This window comes from Callospermophilus lateralis, chromosome 17 (assembly GCF_048772815.1).
Source record: "Callospermophilus lateralis isolate mCalLat2 chromosome 17, mCalLat2.hap1, whole genome shotgun sequence".
NCBI classification, from domain to species: domain Eukaryota; kingdom Metazoa; phylum Chordata; class Mammalia; order Rodentia; family Sciuridae; genus Callospermophilus; species Callospermophilus lateralis.
This window is the reverse complement of record NC_135321.1, coordinates 72,369,052-72,392,972: the sequence shown is the minus strand read 5'-3', so window position 1 is coordinate 72,392,972 and position 23,921 is coordinate 72,369,052. Positions and strand designations below refer to the sequence as shown.

The 23,921-nt window shown below is 57.7% G+C and overlaps 1 protein-coding gene across 11 annotated transcripts in view; it reads right to left on the bottom strand.

Annotated features, from left to right (window-relative positions):
- Wnk2 (WNK lysine deficient protein kinase 2) overlaps positions 1–23,358 on the bottom strand; it is a 119,427-nt gene extending 96,069 nt beyond the window's left edge. For 10 of the 11 annotated variants that reach the window (XM_076836499.2, XM_076836500.2, XM_076836504.2 and 7 more), the window contains exons 1-2: positions 23,122–23,358; positions 21,903–22,579 (exon numbers count right to left, since the gene is read on the bottom strand). In XM_076836499.2, coding sequence (XP_076692614.2) covers positions 21,903–22,577 — 675 coding nt within the window. In that variant the 5' untranslated portion in view covers positions 22,578–22,579; positions 23,122–23,358. Of the gene's footprint in view, positions 1–21,902; positions 22,580–23,121 lie in introns of those variants that run through there. The other variant, XM_076836505.2, reaches the window with a different exon arrangement.
- Between the last annotated feature and the right edge of the window lie 563 nt (positions 23,359–23,921).

Genomic DNA, 23,921 nt, shown 5'->3' with positions numbered 1-23,921 from the left:
AAAGAGCAAATGAACAGTGAGTCAATGAGGGGATGAGTGACTATCAGATGAAGACTAAGTGAAAAGTGAGTGAATGATGAGTGAATGAGTGAGGAAAGAGAATAAGTGAGACTGGATGAGTGAATGACCGTCTAATGAACAAGAGCAAGTGAATGAATGAAGTGCGAATGAGAAATGAGTGAATGAGTGAGTAGGTGAATGAATACGTAAATGAGTAGGTGAATTAATGAAGTGCAAATGAGGAATGAGTGAATGAGTGAGTAGATGAATGAATACATAAATGAGTAGGTGAATAAATAAATGAGTGAATAAGTAGGTGAATAAATGAATGGATGAATGAATGAATGAGTGAATGAATAAGTGAGTGAGTAGGCGAATGAAAGGGTGAATGAATGAGTGGGTGAATGTATGAATGAGTGGGTGAATGAATGAATGAATGGATAAATGAGTAGTGACAAAGCAAAAGAACAAGTCAGTGAGTGAATGAATGAGCAGGTGAACGTGTAATGGAGTGAAGAGAGGAGGCCAACCCTCCCCAAAAGCAGAGGGAGGTGAGATGTTGGTCAGCAAGTGAATCCCAGCCACCTCCTCCCTCTGGGAAGTCTCCAGGTCCCACAGGTGGAAGATCCTTGAACCCCTGGCACCTAGACATTCAGGGGTCCCTCATCTCCTGTCCTATCATGCATCACAAGCTACACACGTGTCACACATCACAACACACAGCTCGTGTCACATGTCAGGTACCTGACATGTACAGTGTGTCATATGCTTCATGCTATGTCCTATCACAACACATGGCATGCCACACAGCACCTAGCACACACATCACACATCATGACACCTTGTGTCAAGTGTCCTGTCTCATGTAGCACACGACATTGTCACATCACAGCACACGATACCACCCATCACACCAGTGTTATGTCCCACACATCCTGTCAGATCACAACAGCCATCTTAGGGCACACGGCATTCTGCTGTCTTGTGTCACACGTCACATCATGTCACATCGTGGCCTCCTGATCCATGGATAGTGACCCCCCCCCCTTTTTGGTAAGGTCAGGGAAGGCACCAGCACTCTCTCCACCCTCATCTGAGGGGCCCAGGAAGGCTAGCAGGTGGTCGGTCTGAGGTCCACAGCCAAGGCCAACTGTAGGTATGCTGGACACCAGACCCCCGCCTTCTGCCGCAATGCAAATGTGTCCCTTCTACGTGAGCACAACTCTAGGAGCCGCCCCACCCTCCACTCAGCTGTCCTCAGAGATGCCACCATGAGCCCTACAAATCCCTGGAAGTGATGGCAATAAACCAAGACCAGAGAGACCCACGCTGTCCCAAACTAAGGTACTTGAGGCCTCCTCAGGGAAGAGACTGGGCTGGCAGGAGCATGCCAGCCACACCCCTGGGCCATGTGGCCTGCCCCATCCCCCAAGGCCATCCAGAGCAGAGACCAGCAGGCTCTGGTCTGACAGCCATTCTGTCCACGCCTGGCAGTTGAACAGCTGGGCAGTGGGTGTAGGGACCAGCACTTTCTGACCCTGAGCCAGAGTCATTCCCCACCAAGAGGCAGACACAAATCCCCAGCTCCCAGAGGACCCTGCACCCACCTCAGATGGAAGTGGCCCACGGCCAGTCTCCACAGATCACAGGCCGATGTCCTCCTGCTCAGCTCTTCAGAAGCTTTTCTCTGGGAATGTTTTGGAACAAGAAAAGCTACTCCTAAGTGTTTAAAGGCCACTGTCCCATAACCCAGCCACGGTGTCCTTGGAAGCATCATGGTGAAAGCACTGGGGCTGCCGTGGCAGCCACGGACACTGTCAGAGGGAAAGCAGCCTGTGCGAGTGTGTGGACACGAACAAGGGGAACACAAGCCTTCAGAGGACACACACAGAGAAGAGCCGCTTGAGTGGCAGGACACACAGAAGCGAGGGCTCACTTTTGAGCATGGTGAAACAGTGTGGGTGGTTCTCTTTTCTCTAGAAAAAAATGTATTTCTCGACTGTTTTCCAACTTTTCTTAGAAGACAGAGTAAGAGGGTGTCAGATAACGTTAACCCCAAAATGCTACTTTCAGCAGTGAAAGCCTGTTCCGGCAGGGCGCCATCATAGGGACACACAATATCTCCAGAGTCTTAGCTCACCTGGGAACGTGACCTCGGTCGCCTCCATGGGGAAACCCTCCCAAACCGGGCAGCCTGTGTGTCTTATCTGGGAATCGTCATTGTGGTGCTATTTATAACAGCAAGAAAAACCGGACACCCAAGAGGGCCTGGCAACAGAAACAAGGGTCCCTGGGGGCAGTCATGAAGCCCCTGGACAGGGAAGAAGGCAGTGGGTGCTGTATGGAAAGGGCACAGAGCTTCTCACGCCAACTCCACACACCAGAGCAAAACCAAAGCCAAGTATGGTCGCTTCGCTCCTCCAGAACACACAGGGCTTTCTCCTGGCCTCTATGCCACCAATTCTCTGCAGTCGGCTGAACTTCACAAAACCAAAAAAAGACAGCACCTAGCGAGCCAGCCAGCAAGTGTCCAGGGCCACATGGGCGCCGGGACCAGCTCGTGACCTAGGCGGCAGCCGAGTGTTTACAGCGAGGCTATTTTCATTTCCAGGGCGAGGTTACCATGGAGTTTAATTCCTCAAGTGCTCCCTTTGGCATCTGCTCTATAAATGGCTTCAGGGTTTGCACAATGCACTTGCTGGAGACAGAATTACCAACGCTGGAAAACCCTGGCCGCTTCTGCCTGGGCTTCTGCCACCTGTCAGTCTCCTCCTGGGAGGCCCACCCAGCACCCTAAGCATGCACGGAGCAACCGTGGCCTGCCGAGTGCCAGGGTCCTGAGTGCAGCTGGACAGCTGGGGGTCCGTCTCCTGCCTGTGGGGAAATGGCAGATGAGAGATCTGACACAGGTCTCCGCCACCTGATGTCATCTAGGCCTAAGGGCTTGGGGGAGAAATAAAAGTCACCGGGAGACCCGGTAGACGCGAAGGCAGGCCCTGAGGTTAGTCAGGCACTTCTTGCCAAGCTGCTTGAGATTTCCCTTGAGAACAAGGTGGTCACTGTGTGTTCTGGTCATCAGTCAGCTTTCTGCATGGCTGGTCTTGCCTGATTCGGGCACCCCAGGCACTACCCTCTGGGTACAGGCTCCCGGGTCTAGAGAGGGCCTGGCACAGGGTGGGTTTTGTGAGCAGCTCATGGCTCCCTCAAGCTGCACGTCGTTCTTACTCACCAGATGAGATGTGGGGGCATGGGGTGTCCCTGGGCCTTTGCAGGTGGAGGGGGAAAGGCAGAGTGAACTCGCTGCCTCTTCCTGTCAGCACGTGCTACTCAGGGTTAGCAGGCACACATGCCCCCAGCGCTGGCTCCCAGAACCCACCCCACCCACTCCTACCAGCCACAAGCCTACTGGGGCAACAGGGGCCACAGGGCAAGGCCGTTGCTCATTCCTGGAGTCTCAAGGTAGAAAAGGAGAGGGTCACCAGCCCTCACCTGCGCAGGCCAGGAGAATGGGGAGGGAGGCAGCTCCCCATGCCCTTGATCCACAGACACCCAGTCACTGAAGGTGACTCAGAATGTGGCACCCACATCTGCTGTTGGTCCACCCACCAAATCTCCCAGCAGCACCAAGAGCTAAAGGGACAGCCCTGACCTGGGAGAAATGGGCCCCTGCTGGGGCAAGAATACTGACCCCAACACAGATGGTGCCCAGGGGATCCCGGGAGAAGATGGGAAGGCATCAGAGGAGCCCTGGTGGCCTCACTCTTAGCAACAGCCACTTCCTTATCTGTAAAATGAGCAAAGGGCAGAATCTTGCAAAACTGCAGCCTGAGGCTCAGCATGGGGTCTCAGATCCCCACCCCCACCCTGGGGTGCCCCTGGTCACACCCCATTTCTAGAGCTGCCCAGGGCCTCTAGTGTGACTGGAGCCAAGACCTGCTGTCCAAAAAGTATGCACGTCACACACAGAGGCCCTGCACTCACAGGTACCGCGGGAAAGGCCCGCAGGAGCAGGTGACCCCACAGGAGTCTTCTCCAGCGCGGTCCCATCTCCGTGCCACTCAAAGAGTAAAAGTCAACACCAAAGATAAAATAAAATCCCTCAGCAGTGCCAAAAATACCTCCCCATGGGATGAGGCTCAGCGGGCGCCAGCTTCCACAGCAGCAGCTGTTGCTATGGAGACCAGGCTCCAGACAGGGCACAGAGACGGACAGAGAGGGGGCCGGTCAGCTGGTGGGGGACTGCGAGGGGGACAGCTAGAGGGACTGGGGGAATGGAAAGGTGGAAAGGGGGCCAAGGTGGATGGAGGGGGGCAGCTGGAATGGGAGAGAAGAGTGGGCTGGCCTTTGGGGTCTTCTCCAGGCAATGGGGGTCTGAGGCCAAGCCTTGGTCCACTGCCCTTGGACCTGCAGGCCCAGCCAGCTCCACTCTTCCCCATGGCCGCCCCTCCCCCACCAGGGGCTAACTCGGGCTCCCTGCTGACACTATGGGGACACAGTGGCCCTCGGCTTGATCCTGGGATAGGGAGGACCCACAGCCCTCCGGGCCTCCAGTGCCTCTCCCAGGGATTGGTGAAAGTGATCAGCAGACAAAGCCGTGGAGACAGTTTGCTCAGCAGTAAAATCTGTGGTCACTGGCAGGAAAGAAGCTGGGTCTTTCTCAGATGTCAGCACATTTCTGATGTGAACTCCCTGCAGAGAGCCCTGAGTCCTGTACTCACTGACCCCCAGTCTGGCCCAGTCCACACCTGGTCTGCGTTTGCTTATTGCCCTGCAGGGCCTCACCATCTGCGCACTACTGTCTGCCTCCCCTGCAGGACCGTGAGTATGAGCTGTGGGGAAGGAGGAATGGGCTCCCCGCCCTCTGCCTCTCAGGACCTTGTACACAGCTACACATCCCTAAAACTACTTTCATATACCCTCCCCCAAGAACCTTCAAGGGCTCCCTACTACCCACCTGACTGGGAGGCCTGTCGGAACACTCCCTGAGTGAGGTTTTGCCTTCTCTGCTGACCTCTCCAGCACTCAGTGGAACATCCCCCACACCAGCCAGCCATCCTCCGACACTCCCTCCCAAGAATGTCCCATATGGCTCCAGGTCCTGCTCAGAACGCCCTGCAAACACTCCCACTCTGGCTAGGCATCCAGCCCTGGGCTGTGCTCTGTCCACTGGCCTGCGGTGCTGGCCAGCAGGGACAGCATCCAGGCTGCACTAATGTCCCCCAGCTTCAGGAACAAACCACCACAAACTGAGCTTCCAACAACGCACACTTACTCTCCCACCTGTGGAGGCCAGCGGGTGAGGCTGGTCTCACCTGGCGAAGCCGAGGGCTGGCAGAGGCCATGACCCCGGGGGTTGGAGAGAAGCTGTTCCCAACCCTTTCCACCTTCCAGAGGAGCAGAGTCTGATGACCCTTTGCTCCCTCTTCCACAGTCACACCTCCTTCAGACCCTGGCCACCCCCCATCTCCCACTTGTGTGGACTCCGCTGAGGAGACCAGGCCCCACGGTATCCAGGACAACCTCCCCATATCAAGACCCTTAGTCCATCTGCAGAGGTCCTTTCACTGCAGATGATGTCATGTCCACAGGTTCTGGGGACCGGGACGTGGCTGCTTCCTTGATCAGGCTCCCTCTCCCCCGCCCCCACCAGACCCTCTCCTGGCCAACCCTTCCACCCTCCTCTATGGCCAGCCAACAGCCAGGAGGTGCCTCCGCTTTAATTTGTTTTTCATTGAAAGAAAGAATCCTCCCCCAGCACCTCCCTCCAGCCAGCCCCACCTCCCCAGGGTCACCACACTCACTGCCTCCCAGGCCACCTGGCCATGCAGTCCCTGTTCACCCACAATCCTGAGCAGCGCACGGTCCCCTAGGCCAAACCCTTGGCCCACCCGGGCCCCTCAGCAAAGGACACCCAGGCTCCAGATTCAGTCAGACCACAGCTCCCCGGAAGGGCCTCTCTGATCCCCCAGGAGCAGGGGCATGGCTGCCCAGGCATACCACAGCCCCCACCCTCGCACTGCCCATGTGGACACAGCCCCCGGGCAGCCCTTCTTCCCAGCCCCAACAGCTGCCACGTGGACACCAGCCTCACAGACATCACCAGATGTGGTCCTTGAAGGGGAAAGGGCAATGTTCACCCAGGGGGACCCTGCAGGACCCCCACGAAGACAGCCAGCCACAGCAAGCATGACCCACACAGGCCTCGGTGTCCCCAAGCCCTAGGAAAAGCTGCCTGCCAACCTCACGGGCAACGGGAGGACTGGCCAGCTGCAGCCACCATCCACCCTCCTGATCCAGCTTCTGCCAGGAAGCCCACCCAGCGCCCCCCACACCAACGGGATGAAAGGCCATGCAAATGCCCAGCCCTCCCCGTGTGGTGCCCTCAGGGCCCCAGGAGTTCCAATCCCTTCCCAGCAGAAGGTGTCCCCAGGCCCACAGGACAGGTGCTTCCCCCAAGTCCCCATCAAAGGGCTCCTCTTTCCCACGGAAACACCGTCAGGGCAGACCGGTTCCCTGGCAGAAGAGCCAAGGGGACACACCCACACACGTGTGCACAGCACCCAGCAGAGGCCAGCAGGGAGCCCTCACACACAGCACGGCTGGAGGCTGGGGTCAGGCCACAGGACAAGGCCAGGGGCGTGCGCTGCACCCGTGACATCCAAGCCCACCAGAGGCCCACAGTGCAGCCGAGCACTGGGCCCTCTGGACTATGTGGGGAAGGTGCCACACCCAGATCACCCCTTATCCCCCACCCCCCCAGAGCCCAGACTATGTGGTAGGTGGAGTCAGAGGGCAAGACGCCACAGTGACCTGGGGCACCTCCGACCCGGACTCCAGGTAAGGAGTTGGCAACCGCACCCCCCACCGGCCCTGCCAGGCCTAGGGGGCTGTGCTGTGGTCCGCAGCGGAGAGACACAAAGGGCCTTCCTGAAAACCTTCCGTCAACTGCTCAGGGAAGCAGCCAGCCTGGCTGGAACGTTCCAATGTCACCATCTCCGTCTCGCTCCCCTCGGAGAACAGAGCATGCCTTTGTCTTTCTATCCTTGCCGTCATCAAATATTGACAAAGGCTGACAGGTCATTTCAGCCAGTCGAGAGCCAAGCGGGCTCTTCCCAGGACGAGGGGGTGGGGAGGGAGGCACAGGTGAGACAGCCGGTCCCAAACACCTGGAAGGCTCTGGGAGGCCCAGGAGGCCCAGGAGGCCCAGGCCAGAGGCCAGACTGCTTCCTGCAAGGGAAGTCACCGTCCCCAGAGCCTCCGACCACATCCCACCAGGGGTTCAAGTCCCGGGTGTCTGGACCCAGTGCCCGGACCCAGTGCCCAGGGCTAGCAGCCAGCGCGGCTGGGTAGAGACCCTTGTCCTGCTCCCACGAGCTCTGGGCCAGCACATGCTGGCCCATCCTCCATGCTGCCTCTCGAGAGACCTTGCAGTGTGTGCCCAGCCACTGGGCTGGCAGGCAGGGCCTTGGGCAGTGGAGGACCAGGACAGTGGCCACCCACCTCCCCCAGGGAATGCTAGGGCAGGCTCATCTATGAACAGGCTGCTGCTCAGGGTCTCTGTGGGCAGCAAACAGCATCCCAAGGAGCACGGGGGTCCACGGGTGGGGGAGGGGCTGCACGCACGGGGACTGTCCCTGAGGATCCAAACAGGGGAAGCAACACCCTTCTGTCATTGTGGCATCTTATCTTCCTAAACTTCTAGAGATTATCGCCTGGTCCTTTCTGCTTGAAAGCCTGATTCTCTGCTTTCCTTCTTCCTCGGCTCTGCTGCATTCTCTTCAAGCTATTGGTCTCCACGTTCCGCCATTTTCCCCTCGACCCCATCCCACCCTCCTCCTAAGTGCGGCTAGCTCGGTGGATTCACTTTGTGCCTCTTTTTACAAATGGCAAAGGCACAGCCACTGCACCCTAATGGCACATGCTACCACCCCAGGTCCGCCATTTGTGTTCCTATTGAACTTGAATGGCCATTAAGTCAGGTGGGAGAGGGTACAGGCAGCCATCAGACAGACCCACCCTGGACCTCAACTCTGGACCCAGCAGCCAGCAAGCATGGCTGGGCAGCATGGAGACCCCAGAACAAGCCGTTAGGGTGTGTGTCATGGCCCCTCCCACCATCTTTACTGACCCAAGTGAGACCACCCCCGGGTGCAGCATCATCTCCACCCCTGGGGGTCAGAGACAAGCAGAGGCCCCCATGCAGCCCCTGCCACGCCCACAGGGACAGCACACCAGCTGGGGCTGCCCTGCACATGGGACACTGCCCAGCCAGCAGAAAGAGAGGTGGTGCTAGGTCCCTGCCTCCCGTCTCCGAACACGCTACCCGTGCACTCGGGTGCTCACAGTGGGCACAGGAGGCACCCCAGGCTCCTCCAGGCCTGGGAGGAGGGAACTCTGAAACCCTGTGTGTACGGGCTGCCTCCTCACTCTCCCCCAACATCAACTTTCTCCATTTCTTTCAAAAGAGCCAAGTTCACTCCCCAGTTCAAACGTCTCCTTTTAAGAGAAGAAATTCCCTGGACTTCTCCGGGCAGAAGTCAGCAGCCTTGCTCTGGGCTGACCTGGCCAGAGGGTTTCCTGATGTGAGGACTCAAAAAGGCAGCCCAGGGCACCGCTTGGCCACCAGGGGTATGAGTCCTGCTGACCATGCGGGGGTATGTGGGGGTTGGGGAGCCGTCTGTAGTCACTGACCCTGGCTGATACTTGCAGGGAGGTCTCCGGTCCAGACCAGAGGATGCGGGAAGCATCATAGCTCAGCCCTGGGACCATCAGAGTAGCCAGGGCACCTCCCCCAAGACGCCAGGCTTTGGCCACCACCTTCTGGGAGGTCTGGGTGGCCCCGGCACAGTCAAGCTCAGAAGCTGCACCCAATGGAGAATGAGTCTCAGGACCACATAAGGGCAGCAAGCCACAGGCCCAGCCAAGAGGGTGCAAAGGTCTATGTCCAGCTGAAAGGGAGCCAGGCGGAGCTGAGCTAGGTCTTGGTCTTCCTCAAACCCACCAATAAGGGGATGGCAGGTGGGGCTGACCCCAGGCCCGACTCACAACATGGTGGGCCTCTGCCCAAGCTGCCCAGCTCAGTACCCAGGCCTCAAGAATCTGGGCAGGATTAGGTAAGGGGAGGGAGGACCCCAGGGTGGTCGGCACCATTTACCTTCACCACACACATTAGCAAAGATGCCACAACTGTGAAAAAGTACCCAAGAGTCTCCAAATCCGACAGGAAGGGCTTCGACCACACGGGAACTGCTGTGTCGGAGAGCTTCTGGACCGTTCCACCTGCAGCTCTTTGGTGTCTGTCCCATCACCTCCCTAGGAACTGCCCCTCCAAAGGTAGCCACACCCTCTGCCCCTGTGAAACCCCACACCAGGGCACCCCTCCTCCGTGGAGCAGCCCCAGAACTGGCAGGTGGGGTGGACAACCAGACCCCACACACAGCCCTGCCCTAGGTGACAGGTACCCGGTGAGGCCTGAGGAAGCCAAAAGGGCCCCACCCAGAGCCGGTGGACAGGTGGCAGATGGTCTCCTGGGCAGTGTCCTCCAGCCAGCTGCTCAGAGCACCCCAGGACATTGTGTCCTGGCAGCACTAACGATTCCGCTTCAGACAAAGCTGAGGCCCGAGCCCATACAGCCAGGGCCCAAGGTCAGCCTCCGCGGGCTGCGCCGGGGCCCTGTGCTGCAGCAGGTCCCTGCTCTGACGTCCTGGTTTCCCTGCTCCTGCTTCTGCCTCAGAAAGGGGAAAATGGCAGGACTGCCCCCACCCCGGGAAGACACCTACCCCCAGGGCACCGAGGGGGCTCGGCATGGTTATTTCTGCAATCGCAGCGCTCTGGTCCCCTGCAGGAGAGGCCTGTCTGCCTCTGCGACCTGCGTGCACAGCACCAGCCCCAGAAATGCGGTGAAGTGGCTCCATGCAGACCAGATGGGAGTCTCTCTGAGACCCCTGGCCCTGAGCCCTCCAGACACAATGTCAACAGGTGGAAACACAACCACTGGGTGAACAGAGGCGCGACAAGCAGACCCAACACAGAATCCCTGGTTATTTCTTAGATCCCAACAGGGAAAAGCAGGAAGAGCCCCCCTGGGAAGCATGCTCCACACACCAGACAACACGCAATCGGATCTGTCCAGCCAGACCCAAGCGCGAGGCTGTGTCCCGGCTCTGCTGGGACGTGTCCTGGTTCCTGTCGGGAGACGCCTGCTGAAGTATTCAGGGGGAATGAAAACTAGGTCAGAAAAAACCCGGACACAGAGATGCAGCCGTAGAGGAGATGTTGTGAAATACGACAGCGGCGACTCCAACGGCTCCCTTGGTTTAAGTTTGTCAGAGTAAATGGTTGCAGGTAAAGAAGCCTGCACAGTGGCAAGGCAGAGAAAGCTGTGACAGAGGGCTGGGGTGGCAGGTGGTGAGCTGGGAGCAGCCCACACAAGAAGGAAAGGACTGTAGGTGCCTGGGGGTCAGGGTGTGGGCAGGGAGGAGCACCCAGGCGTGCTGGGGTGCAGGATGTTCTGTGTGGGGGATGAGCCCGGGCAGAGGAGGCGCCCTCGCTCACAGGCACCAGCTGAGTCTGGAGGGAGGAATTAACCAAGACAGACGGCAGGCACCTCCCTACCACACAACCTGCCACTCCCTCCTGGCCAACCGGAATCCACGCTGCCCAGCCCCAGGGAAGAGATCAAAGCCAGCGACACCAACCAAGCCTTTTCCAGATACCCCTGCAGCTAGAGAGGCCATAGGATCCAGTTCTAACCAGAGAAATCAAGTAGGATCATGGATAAATATTTTATAGATTAAAATAGGGACAGAGTCATTTGAGAAAGAGACTCTACTAGGCCCCTACCTAACCAGCTCCTCACTTGCTTCCTGCCTTCAAAGTGTTTACAAGCCTGGAGCTGTGGCAGCCCTCTTGTAACTAGGTGGCAACCAACTGCCAAGACATCTGAGGAGAGTTTAAGAGACAGAGAAAATGCCATGTCCCTACCTACACTGCTAAGCTGCCTAGAGGGCCCTCAACTGGCCGCCATCTCCAAATTTCAGTTTCTAGGGAAAGGTTGGCACTGCTCAGCACCACTGGCTCACAGCTGAGAATCTTCTCAGCCCATCCACCATGAGCAAGCACAAAAGAACCAGGGGAGCAAGGACACTGGAGAGAGGATGGTCCCTCCAGAGCAGCTTCTGGCCTGAGACAGGTGGGGGCTCCAGAGCAAACCGTCCCTGTGTCGCTCTGAGCGCTGCCAACGGCACCGTTACCCATGATTCGGGAGGCCCCATTTCTTGCAGTGGTGCCGAGAAACAGCAGGAATATCTTCGCCGCTGGCAAATCCCCACAGTCACACCCCTCCTCAGAGCCCACTCTGATCTCACAAGTCACCTGTGCAAAGAAAAGAAGATGTGGGGACCCTTATCTCCCAGCCGCCCGCAGAGCTTCCCAACACAGGGGCGTTTTAAAGACTCTGCTAAGTCTGCAGTGGGGGTGCCTCGCCCAACGCTCTTCAAGCCTATCTAGTTACAGCCGCCCTTTCTGCACCCTTGAACACCCGTGGGACACAGCAGGAGAAAGGGCCCGCATGGGGCGGCATGAGCCGCGATTCTGCCTTGGACATGAGCTGCCCTCTGGGTCTCCTTTCTCCTCACTGAAAACCGAGTTCTAAGGACCCATGGGCTCACACGTGAGCTCAGAGCCCAAGAAAGTCCTCCGCAAACCAGAACTTCCTCCCTTCCCTTCCTGCCCTTGGCCTATGGATGTCCTGGCTACACCTGGGTGTCCTATAGGTCTGGGCTCCAGGCCTGGACCTCCCTCCAAGAGGCCCCTGGGGCCCCACACAGAAGCAGCCCTGGGCAAACTCACCAGGACTCAGGTCACCGAGCCTCTTGCCCAGTGTCCTGAGCCCCGTCCCCACCCTGCAGGCCAGCAGTCTGAACAGAATTCCTGTCCACATCTTTAATCTCTAGAATCATCCTGGATACAACGCACCCTGAATACTCTCATGGCCAGCTGCCCAGGTACTCAGGGAGGTGGGTGGGAGGGGGCCATCTACATGGGCCCCCCAGCATTTCCATAAGGACACAAAGACCCTCGACTCAGAGGCCCTGGAAGCACATGCTCAGGGAGCCCTTGACCCAGGACCACCTCCCCAGGACCAGAAGGCTCTGTCCAGCTCTGCCCCCACCTCCCCGAGAGCAGGGCAGGGCTGGCCTCCCTGAAAAAGAAAGAACCCATGGGGCCAGAATAGTAGGTCAAAAACCAGGAGCAAACCCAGAATCCTTGCCCACCCCCTCACTAGCCAACAGCTTTAAAAGATGATCTAGAAACAAGTAAAAAAAAAAAAACGATTTTTAAAAGCTGACATTGCAGCTGCATTGTTTTTAAAAATATATAGAGATATATGTGAACAAGAACAAGAATATAATATGAAAAACAAAAGCATCTGTATTCAGCCAGGTACAGTGGCCCATGTCTGTAATCCCAGCAGCTCTGGAGGCTGAGGCAGGAGGGTCGCAAGTTCAAAGCCAGCCTCAGCAACAGTGGGGCACTAAGCAACTCAGTGAGACTCTGTCTCTAAATAAAATACAAAATAGGGCTGGAGATGTGGCTCAGTGGTCAAGTGCCCCTAAATTCAACCTCTGTACCAAAAAAAATAAAAAAAGTAACTGTGTTCATGAATTATAGGTGACTTTTTTTCCCCAGTGTTTGCAAACTTAACTTCTTTCACATAGTTGTACTCCTTAAAAATCAATTCACTCCTTCACAGAGAAGTTCTAGGTTTCCAGGAGGGTCCTGCAGACAGTACAGAGTTCCCTGCACTCCCACACACCCACACAGGCTCCCCTACTGCTAATAGCTTGCCTTGATGTGGTAAGGTCATCACAATCAACGAGCCAAAATAGATACTTCCTTAGAGAGTCTGTGGGTTTGAACAAATGGCAATGACACGTAGCTGCCACTATTCTATCACACAGAATAGTTTCACTGCCTTAAAAATCCCAGGTGCTCCACCTCTTTATCCCTGTCCTCCCTGACCTCTGGCAACTGTTCGTCCTTACTGCCTCGGCGGCTTCACCCCTGGCAGCACGTCAGATCGCTGCCATCACACCGCACAGAGGCTTTCCAGACTGACTTCTCTGACTTAGGCATCCGCGTAGAAGATTCCTCCAGGTCTCTCCATGGCTTGATAACGCCCTTCTTTTTAGTGCTATGTAGCATTCCACTGTCTGGACGTACCACAGTTTATTTACCCACGCGTCTTCTAAAGGGCATCTTGGTGGCTTCCAAGTTTTGACAATTATGAATAAAGCTGCTATAAACATCCGTGTGTAGGTTTTTGTGTGGACATGTTTTCAATGTTTCATGTTGGGGTAAATACCAAGGAAAGAGATTGCTGGGTTGTTTGGTAAGAATATGTTTCATATTGTAAGAAACTGCCAGTCTTCCAAAGTGGCTGCGCCATTTTGAATTCCCACCAGGCATGAAGGAGGGTTCATTGGCTCCACGTCGTCACCGGCTTTTGGTGTTGTCAGAGTTCTGGAGCTGGACTGTTCTACTAGAGGTCTAGCTGTATCTCACTGTGGCTCTAATTTGAATTTCCCTGTTGACATATGATATTAAGCATCTTTTCATATGCTTATTGGCCATCTGGATATCATCTTTGGTGAGGTGTCTGTTCACATTTTTGGCCTACTTTTTAAAATCTGGTTGTTTGTTTTCTTATTGTTGAGTTTCAAAAGTTCTTTGTGTGTTTTGGAAGGATCCTTTATCAGACGTTCCCTTTGCAAATATTTTCTCCCGGTCTGGGACCGGTCTTCTCATTCTCTTAACAGTGTCTTTCACAGACCAGTTTTTTTAATTTTAATGAAGTCCAGCTTATCAATCATTTCTTTCATGGACTGTGCCTCTGGTGTTGTATCTAAAATAATCATTGCCAAACCCAAGGTCACCTAGATTTTCTCCTACATTATCTTCTAGGAGCTTTACAGCTTTGAATTTCACACTTAGGTCTGTGCTCAATTTCAAGTTAATTTTGTGAGGAAGGTAAGGTCTCTGTCTAGATTGTTTTTTCCTGGTACTGGGGACTGAATCCAGAACCTTGCACATGCTAGGTGAGTGCTTTACTGGTTAGTACATGGCCAGCACTAGATTTGGTGTTTTGCATATAGATGTCCAATTGACCCCTTGTTGAAAAACACCATGTTGCTGGGCACGGTGGTGCACACCTGTAATCCCAGCAGCTGGGGAGGCTAAGGCAGGAGGATCACAAGTTCAAAGCCAGCCTCAGCACCTTAGTGAGGACTTTAGCAACTCAGCGAGACCCTGTCTCAAAATAAAAAAGAGCTGTTATGTGGCTCAGTAGTGCAGTGCCCCTGGGTTCGATCCCTGGTACCAGGAAAAAGAAAAGACTATCTTTGCTCCCTTGAAATATCTTTGCTCCTTTATCAAAGACCACTTGACTTTCCCTGTGTGGATCTATTTCTGGGTTCTCTGTTCTGTTCCATTGATCTATCCGTCCACCCTTCCTCCAATACCACACTGAACACTTTTAGTCTTTTCCAAAAAATTCTAGGATATATTTAATGGAAGGTAACTTAAATTAGAGGTAGTAATCAGATACTTAAAGAAATTCTTAGAATTCGGTCCTCCAGGAATAGAACTGGATTGGAAAACTCTTGGAAGCACAGGAAAACTTACAACAATCTTTTTTTTTTTTTTTAAATTTTGTACCACTAAGCTACATCCCAACCTTTTATATCTTGAGACAAGGTCTCACTAAGTTCCTGAGGCTAGTCTCTAACTTTCGATCCTCCTGCCTCAGTCTCCTGAGTAGGTGGGATTACAGGTATTCACCACTGGATCTAGTTCAACAACCTTCCGGTTGCCACACTTCAAAACTTCGCCATCCTCTCCTCTCAGGGCTTCTCTACCCAGACAGGGTTCCCCCAACACATAGTCCTAGATTCTCCATGGTCAGAGGCAGATTCTGACTTGCTTTTCAAAACTGCCGTTCACACACTTTTCCTTATCTGCAGCTCCAATGGTAAGACCAGGGCAGCCCAGGTGCCGCAGGCTCTGCTGCCCCATGCATCACACCAGGGCAGGGGCACAACCAGCCCCACCAGGTTCAACCTGCTTGTTCTCCACTACACATCTCATCAGGACCTTTTTCAGGAGGTGAGAAGAGGGTATGCTCTGGCTGATGCTTCTCCCATAAGGGTCAGCTAGCACCATCCCCTGCACACAGGAGTAAACCAAGGCTCAGAAAGGCAGGCACTTCCCATGCTGTACCAGGGCAGACCTTCTTCCCCAGGAACGATACTTGTACAGGGACCCCGTGGCCAGGATCTTTGGTGGAGTTTCCTGGTCCAGCTGTGGGGCTCCAGTGCCCCGCATCCCACCACAATTGCTCAACCAACGTAGACTGCAAAGGAGACCAGACACACAGCCCAGAACTCTGATGGACTGGGTCAAGTTTTCCTCCGCCACAGCAGTAACGCAGAGCCCCGGGCCATCACCTTGGGCTTCTTCCAGCGGTGGCCTGAAGCCAGGCTCAAGCCACAAGCCCCAAGAGACACCCACAGGGGCAGAAGAGCCACGCTCTCAGCAAATCCAGGCTTTCTGGAAGGTTGAGTGGCAGGCTCAGGACAAGCCCAGGCAGCCCTTCACGGCGCTCCCTCCAACCTCATGACAGCCACTCCGGGCAAGGCTGCAGCAACTGGCCCCTGTCTCCTGGCCTGACCTGAGGCCCGCCCTCCTCTGGGGTTCAGTCTTGCTCCTGAGCTGACTACCCAGACCCCCAAAGATAGGTTCTGCCTAAGAGAGTCTGCTCCCCTCGAGGACCACCTTCACTGCCTACAGGAGGGTCAAGCTGAAGTCAAGCACGTTCTGAGCCAAGACCTGATCCTCCTCCAAATCCACTTCCCACCTCCTTCTCCGAGGACAGCTGCCGCACCCTGCCAGCCCAAAGCTCTGCTGTTACACCAACTCCCACCTTCAGTTCCAACCTGCAGCAAATCCTGTGCTCTCCTCCTTCAAACACACCCAGAATCTGACCCTGCTCCCCACCCCTGCCCCACTCTGCAGGTAGAACCCTTTGCCTTGCCTGCTGGCTGGCCCCCTGCCCCACCTTTGTCCCCCACCTGTCCCTACATCAGCCAAGGAACCCTGTCAAAACCTCAGTCTGCTCTCACCCCTCCTCTTCTCTCAGAAGCCCCCAGTATGGCTCCCACCCTCAAAGAAACCAAGTCCTGGCCATACCTACAGGTCTCCCTGTATGGCTGATACCGGCTGAGCTCTCCTCTGGGCTGAAATGGCTCTAACCTCAGGTCCTTTGCACGTCTGTTCTCTGCCTCCCTGTTCAGTGGCTCGCTCCTCCCTCCTCAGGGCCTTCTCCTAAGTACCTTGCACTCCCCCCACCATGGTATCCACCAGATCTGCTAATATGTTCTCACATCTACTCATCTTGGGCTCTGGGTCATGATCTGTCCTGTTCGCTATAGTGCTCCCAGGTCTGGAGCTCAGGGTCACCAGCCTGCACCGAACCCTGCCCCTTCCTCTGATGTCACCTCTAGCTGGCAGAGAGATGACCCCACATCCACAGAGCCTGGCCCCACCTTAGAGCTACCGCTCGAAACAAGGAAGCAAGTGAGGGGACGAGAGCCTCAGGAACGGTCCAACCTTCCAGGTGACCAAGCGACTGGGAGCATCCCCGGCCCACGCTTACTCCAGGAGCCTGAGGCTGACACAGCCATCACCTAGCCCAGGTCCTTAGCCCCCGAGCGCTGTTCAGCCATTCAGCTAGTGCCAAGTCCCAGCTCCCTCATCAGAATGCAGCAACAGTCACACACCGCCTGGGCCTCGTGCAGCCCTAACAGGTCCCCAGGCCTCTTGGGCCGCTTTCCGTGAGCTGGTTTGTGGTTGGTCCCTGCCTTGCCTGGCTGGCATCCTTATGACCACATCAAGGTCACCCAGGCCTCAGTTTTATCTCATGGCCACTCTGCCCACTTCTTGTAAGAAAGATCCAGGGTGCGATGCCCACCTGCCCTGGCCCCCGCGGGATGCTCAGCAGGGCATGTAGAGCGACGACGGAGGCGGCCATCTCTACTGTCACAGACAGTTCTGGTGCTGGTGCTGCAGGAGGCATATTTGATTGTCCTCGCAGGCTTCCTCACAGGTCACAGAGCCGAGAAGACATTGCTAAGGGACAGCAGGAAAAACAAGCAGCGTATGCAGGTTTGCCCCTCACGTGGGAGACCATCCTGGCCTCTCTCTCAGGGCTCAGAGGGCAAGGCAGCTTACTCTGAGTCACACAGCAACCTGGCCCTAAACCAGGCTCAGCTGGGCACCTCTGAAGTCCAGGGCCTCTGAGGACACCTCAAAAGCACATGTCCAACTGCCCGGAAATGGCTTGCGACAGGGGACAAGCCACAGTGCCGCACCCTCTTCTGCTCCCCGCCATGATGGCCGCCACAGCTTAGGCCGCTGGTGGTCATTGCTGACCACACACACCTCACGACACCACTCGGGGGGAGGAGGGGACCTTGAGTGCTGGGGTGCCCACATTTCTATGGCAGGACAGCCGTCTCCACAGGCCTAAGGACACCCAGCACCAGCCTTTCTCGCCAATCAAAGCAAAACCCCGGTCAGGGTGAAGCGTGAACCATCTCACCCAAGAACACAAACTCAGCGCGGCCATCCAGCTAATGCCAAGTCCCAGCTCCCTCAACAGAATGAAGCCACAGGAAGTTTCACACACACTCAGGCAGGTGACCACCGGTCAGATCAGCCTGAGCCCTTGCAGAGAGTCTGGTCTCTGTGAGGAACCCCACTGCTTCCTCGTGTCCCCCCTATCCCTGTCCCCACCCCTCCGAGCAGCAGTAGGGTGGGGGTGACGGCAGGCCAGGCAGCAGTCGGGCCCCCCATGCAAGGTCACCAATGCAAAGCCTTCAGGCTCTTCAGAGGTGGGAACACAGCTCCGAGATGGCCGTCACCACCTCACAGTGCAGCAGGAAGACCCCTCTCACGGTTGGGTGGCCCAGGAACCTCTCTGTCGGATTCTCCAGCTGGTGAGGCTCAAGCAGGGCAGAACTGGACGCCCCAGCCCCCATTCTCTTTAGGCCCTGCTCTGCAAGGGCCCAGCCAGTGCTGAGCTGAGAGTCAGAAATGAAGGTCTCCACAAGGCAGATGGATCCCCGAACCTTGCACGGGGCCCCGGTCACCATCTAGGGAACACAGGTCCCAGACCAACAGGGCACAGGGGCTTTCTGTGGAAGGCAGGGTTACCAAGGGTCTTAGACACTGCATCTCCTGAAAGCAGAGGACACGGACAGGGTCCCCGAGAGACAGAGCGGAAGCAGGCAGGGCCAGGAAAAGCCAGCAGGCCACCTCAACAGGCTCTGGACAGTGGCAGGGGTGTTTTCCCAGGACCCATGGCCAACAGGGAAGAGGGATTTCTAAGTCACATGGGACAGTGTCAGCTCGGTCACCCATGTAGTCAAGAGTTAAGGAAGACAGGAAAGTCAACATCCAGAGGCAGGAACAGGCTCACCAACACAAGGCACCCCAAGAGGCAGCCATGGGTTCCCTATCACCGCTCTGTGGCCACAACACGCCAGGAGCCCCTCAGTGCCACCCGCTTCTAGGCACTGTCATTCCTGTGCTGTGACTTTGCCCTGCCAGGCACGTGTCTCCCACACCACAGAGGTGAGCCTTGATGGAGGCTGAGCAATGCCCAGGTGGGACCCCAGCAGCCAGGTAGCCATGCCCAGAGCCGACAGGGGAGTCCTAAGCTGCCTCGCAGGCTGTCTGATGGGAAAGGGGTCTATACAGGACCAGAGCTGGCCAAAGAGGGCCAAGGCCACATGGGATAGTCCCAGGAAAGAGAAGGGGTGTGGGAAGGAGATGGGAGTCTGACAGTATTTTCACTTCCTTCATGGTCACTGTAACGCGCTTTGGTGCCAAACATAAAAGTTCACTCTAAAGCTATTTTTTAAATGGCTTACTCCCCACACCAATAACAACAACGACAATAATAATAGTTCCAGTTTCAGCTTTGGCCCTCTAGAGAATTCAGGTGCGGCATCTTGCCCTTGGAGGTGAGATAAGCACACACAGTTCTCCCTGCAAACTTCTGTCAACACCAAGTCATGGAAGGAAATCAGATGTCCTCTAAGCTACTCGCTAGGTCCAAGATTGGGACATTTCTGCTAAGTCAGCAAGCAGTGCACCTCTCTGGTCTCTAGTGGGGGGAAAGGGGCCCAGAAGACCCCAGCCCAACCAGGTCACGAAAAGGAAACAGCCACCAGCCAGACTCCGGCGTACCCAAAGGGAGGCCACTGCCCACAGAGGCACTCTGGGCCAGAAGAGAGGGATAGAGACCCAGAGACCACAAGGCCACCCTGACTGAAGGCAACACTCCGACAGACTGTCCCTCCACCATGCAAACCTGGACTCCCAGGAGGCCCCTCTCCCAGTGCCCAGAAACACTGGGGACCAGGAGGCAAAATGAACCTCACCACACTGTGCAATGATAAGGCACCCACCCCTGGCACAAAGCCAACCTGGCTAGCAAGAGTGGCCACCTGTCGCCCTCCACCAGCCAGGCAGGCCCTCTGCACTGTTGGTTGGTGAGGCCTGACCGACCCTCTCTCCAGGACTCCAACTGCCCTAGTCCCCGTCCTGACACAGGGGCTTCTTACGTGCAGAACCCCTGCTGCCTACATCACCCCACTCACCCTGCCCCCACAGCCCAGTCACCACACAGGGGACCCTGGGTGGGTTCCATCCTCCACTCCAGGCTGATGTCCTTCTTCCCTGGTCCCAAAATGCCCCTTGCCAACTCCTCTTGGGTGGCCTCAGGAGGTTACTCCATGACCCCATGACCTCATGGTTTGTGACGAGGAGGTCCCACGCTAAACCTGTCACCCACGAGGTTCTCGATAAAGGGGCTCTTCTAAGTTGGTTCAGAACTCTGCCAGAGAAAACCCTCCCGGATCTGTCCCGGCAGAGGGAGGTGGCCTCCCGGCATGTACCTCAGCCTGGGTGAACAGGAGAGGCACCTCTTGTTGGGGGAGTGTGGGGACAGCTTCCCCACCAACTGGGAGGGGGTGCCTAGTAACCCCAGGGCAAGGAACAGCACTCTCTAGTCCAGAAAACACCCCCAACCTTTCCACTCCTATCTAGAGCCAAGGAGAAAAGACCCCTGGATGAAGGCCAAGCCCCACCCCGCTGCCCTGCTCACCACAGGCAGACCCAGCAACTGAACGGACGGACGGCCTTTCCTTAAAGGGAAGGAGAATTAACAAGCTCCCAGAGTCATATGCTCCTGCACTGCCTCAGCCAGATCAGCAGGCTCAGGCTGCCGAGGTCTAACTCACATCCAGCCTGCTGCAGCACTCCTCTGCCCTCCGCCCGCAGTGGCATTCTGAGGCCACAGCACCAGTGCGTGTTCAGAGAGCCATGCTGGTCATCTAGCCAGAGCAGGGAGGTGGGGAGCCAAAGCTCCTACCAGGCTCCAGAACCAAGAATCCTCACTTCCCCTTCCTGGATCCTCCCTCCCCTCTGCCTCTCCCGTAGGTAGCACACCCCAGGACCCTAGCCCCCCGGAACCTGCCCCACCCACATGTCCATTCTATTCCATCAGGGCCATCTCTTGCCACCAAGGCCACCTTTTGGCAAGGCTTAGAATCTGTGGTGCAGGTGGGAGGAGAGAGGGTCTCCTCAGCCCCTCCTGAAGGACCCTGAAGGATACCACAGACCCCTATCACACAAAGCCGCACAGAACCAAGGAGGAGAGGCAAGACCTTGGAGCTCTTGTCTTGGGGGAAGGGCTCACGACAGGTCAACACCCACCCAATGAGCCCGGCTTGCCCACCCCAGCAGGTCACCCTGCAGGGGCTGGAAGACACAGTAACTGAATCCCATTTCTGGGCCCAAAATGCAGGCATCCTGCAGCGTGGCCTGCGGCCCTGGCACCCAGCTTGCCCTGGCTCGCCCAGCCTGCGTCAGCCTGGAAGGCCAGCTAACTTCACAGGCCAGTGGGGTAGGCTTACACCTCCAGCCAGCGCTCTCCCAGGCCGGCCTCTGCCTGACAGCTGCCCCCTCCCAAAGAGGGAGGGCCTGTAAACACCCCCTGTGACAGGAGCTGCCTCCTCTTCCAAGGCTGGCCTAGGGTTGCCTTTTATATAATCTTCCAGGGCCTGGGCTGACACAGCGAACGTGAGGGCAAGGTTAAGAAATTTGCACGCCCAGAGCCTTTGCATCCAAGAAAAAAGAAGGGAAGGAAAGAACCCACTAGCGTTTGGCATGACTTGGATTTAAGGGCTCTCACACATCCAACTGGTGAATAGATGGAGCCCTGGGAGCACCTAGAGGCTATGCACAGGGCTTCCGAAGCTTGCTCAGCAGGTCCCAGGTCAGCACCAGGCACCATCCCTGGGTCACAGATCCCTGGGTCAGAGGAAGTCCTGCAGGTAGCCTGTAGGCTGAGGCACCTACACCTTCCAGGACACAGGAAGCTACTAATTTAAGGGCAGTTGAGAGGCTCCAAACTACCCTTTGAGAGGTCTTGACGCCCTCACACAGCCTCTAGGCTCTTTTGGATCAGTGAAGTGGGTTAGGAGGGCTCTTCAAGGTACACAGCCCCCAAGTGCCCCCTCTCTAACGCCCCCCACAGCGTGGACACACACAGTACAAAGCCCAACATTGACCTCTGCCATCAATGGGCTGACAAGCCCCAGTCAGCACAGACACAGATGGGCCTCTTGTGCGCTGTCCACACAGGCCACCCACACAGAAGGTGACACACTAGGCAGCCCCCGCCATCCTCGGGGCTGCCTAAGGCCAGCTCAGGAGCAAGGACGCGCCCAAGGACGCCTTCTCACACAGCCCACCTGCGGGCAGCGAGCCCTCACCTGCAGTTCGCACCAGGCCACCTCCACCCAGGTCTCGGTGTCCAGACCCTTGTAGACTGTCTTGAAGGAGCCCCGGCCCAGCTCGATGTCAAACTTAAGAAAGCGGCCGTCCAAAGAGGTGGCCACGGCCTTGAGATCGTCCTCGTCGTCCTCCTCCTCCTCCGGTTCATCCTTCCGTGCGCGCCCGGGCTCGGGTTTCGCCTCGGTGGCTCCAGCGTCCTCCTGCCTCGCCGCCGCCGCCTCCTCCTCCCGCGGGCCGCCGTCGGGGACCTGCGCGGTGGCCGCAGCAGCAGGGTCCGGGCTGGGCTCACGGGCGCCCGCAGGCTCCGGGCCGGGGTCCGAGGGGGTTCCCGGGGCGCCCGGAGGCGCTGCAGGCGCGGCGGGCGCGGGGGCGGCTGGGCGGCCACGGGCGCGCTCTGCGATGAGGCGGCGCGTCTTGCAGAGCAGAAGCACCCGGCGCTGCAGGGGCTGCGGGGGCTGCGCGCTGGGTGCCTCGGTGGCCTCCAGGCCCGGCGGCTCCTCCTGGTCCGACTCTACCACGCTGCGCCGCAGGAAGCGCTGGGGCCCGGGCCGCGCCGCCCTAGCCCGCGGCTCCGCCATGCCCGCGGGCCCCGCGCCGCGCCCGGCCTCCATCAGCGCGCCGGGGGCGTCTCGGCGGCCGCCATCGCGGTCCATCTCTGCGGGCCAAGGACACACAGGCCCGCGTGAGCGCCGGTCCCGCCGCACCTGCCCGAGCCACGGGATGAGACAGCGCCGCCCCGGGGCCCGCGCCCTGCCCAGCCCCGACCTCGGAGGGGGCCTGCCGGGCTGTCCCTGGGGGCTCCGGAGAGAGGGGCTGCAGACTGCACTGGGAGGTCCGGATTGGAAGAGGGGACGTGCCCTGCTCAGCCCCGGGCCGCGGAGAAGGCCTGTCCTGGGCTGTCACTGGGACCCTGAGAGGGAGGACCTGCTGGATGTCCCTGAGGGCCTGGAGGGACTGCAAAGGGACCAGGAGGCCGGAGAAAAGGGGCCCAGCCCCCAGGCCCGGGAGGAGGGCCTGCTGGGTTGTCCAGGGGGACGCTGCAAAGGGGACAGGGAGGCCCGGGGCGGGGGGAGGCACCGGCCAGGCGGCTGCTCCACAAAGGACGCGGGCCCGGGGCGCGGGAGGGGCACGCGGGGAAGGGGCTGCGGCGGCGCGGCGCGCACACAAAGGCGGCGGGCGGGAGGGCTCGGCACTCACAGGGCGAGCGGGCGCCGTCCATGCCCGCGGCCGGGTGGCCAGAGAGGGCGAGGCGGGCGAGGCCGCGCTCCAGGGCCAGGGTCCGCGCTTGGAGCCGGGTCTGCGCTGGGGCGGGGTCCGCGCTAAGGCGGGGGTCGTAGCGCTGCTCCGCTCCTGCGCGCTGCTCCCTTCGGGCCGGGCCACTGCGGGACCGCGCTCCCGCGTGCTCCTGCCGGCTCAGCGCGCCTCCGCTCCCGCACCGGCTCCGACCCGGCGCGCGGGGAGGGCGGGGCGTCCGCTCGTCCCGCCCCCGGCTGGCGCGCGGGGCGGGGCCTGGCACGCCCACCTGGCTTCGGGCGCGCGCGGACACCTGCGGAACCTCTCCTGTTGCCTCCACGGCTGCCGCATCCAGGCCAACTCCTGACCTGTGAAGCTCTTTAGAACACTCCGCAGGGCTGTTGGCCACGCAGGGCCCCCATTTTTCCCTGGGAGGCGATAGCAGGCTCCTTGCCTCACAGTACCATAGCCAGAGCTCCAGACCTGGGAACCTGTGTCCCGACAAAATGGGTATTTAGGAAGAGGACTAGGGTACCCTGCCCTCAGGAGCCCAAAGTTCTCTTCATCTCTCACCTCTGCAGAATGCCACCTCTTCTGGGCATGATCTCTCCCTCCAGCTTACTCCTCTCAACTCCCACAGGCAAGCCCCACTTGTGGGCATCTCTGAATCTCACTGCAGGGGGTAGACTATGGCCAGACTGTACTTATTTCTAAGTACTGCTCCAGGCACCATGTTGAACTAGCACCTCGCCCTCACCCAATCC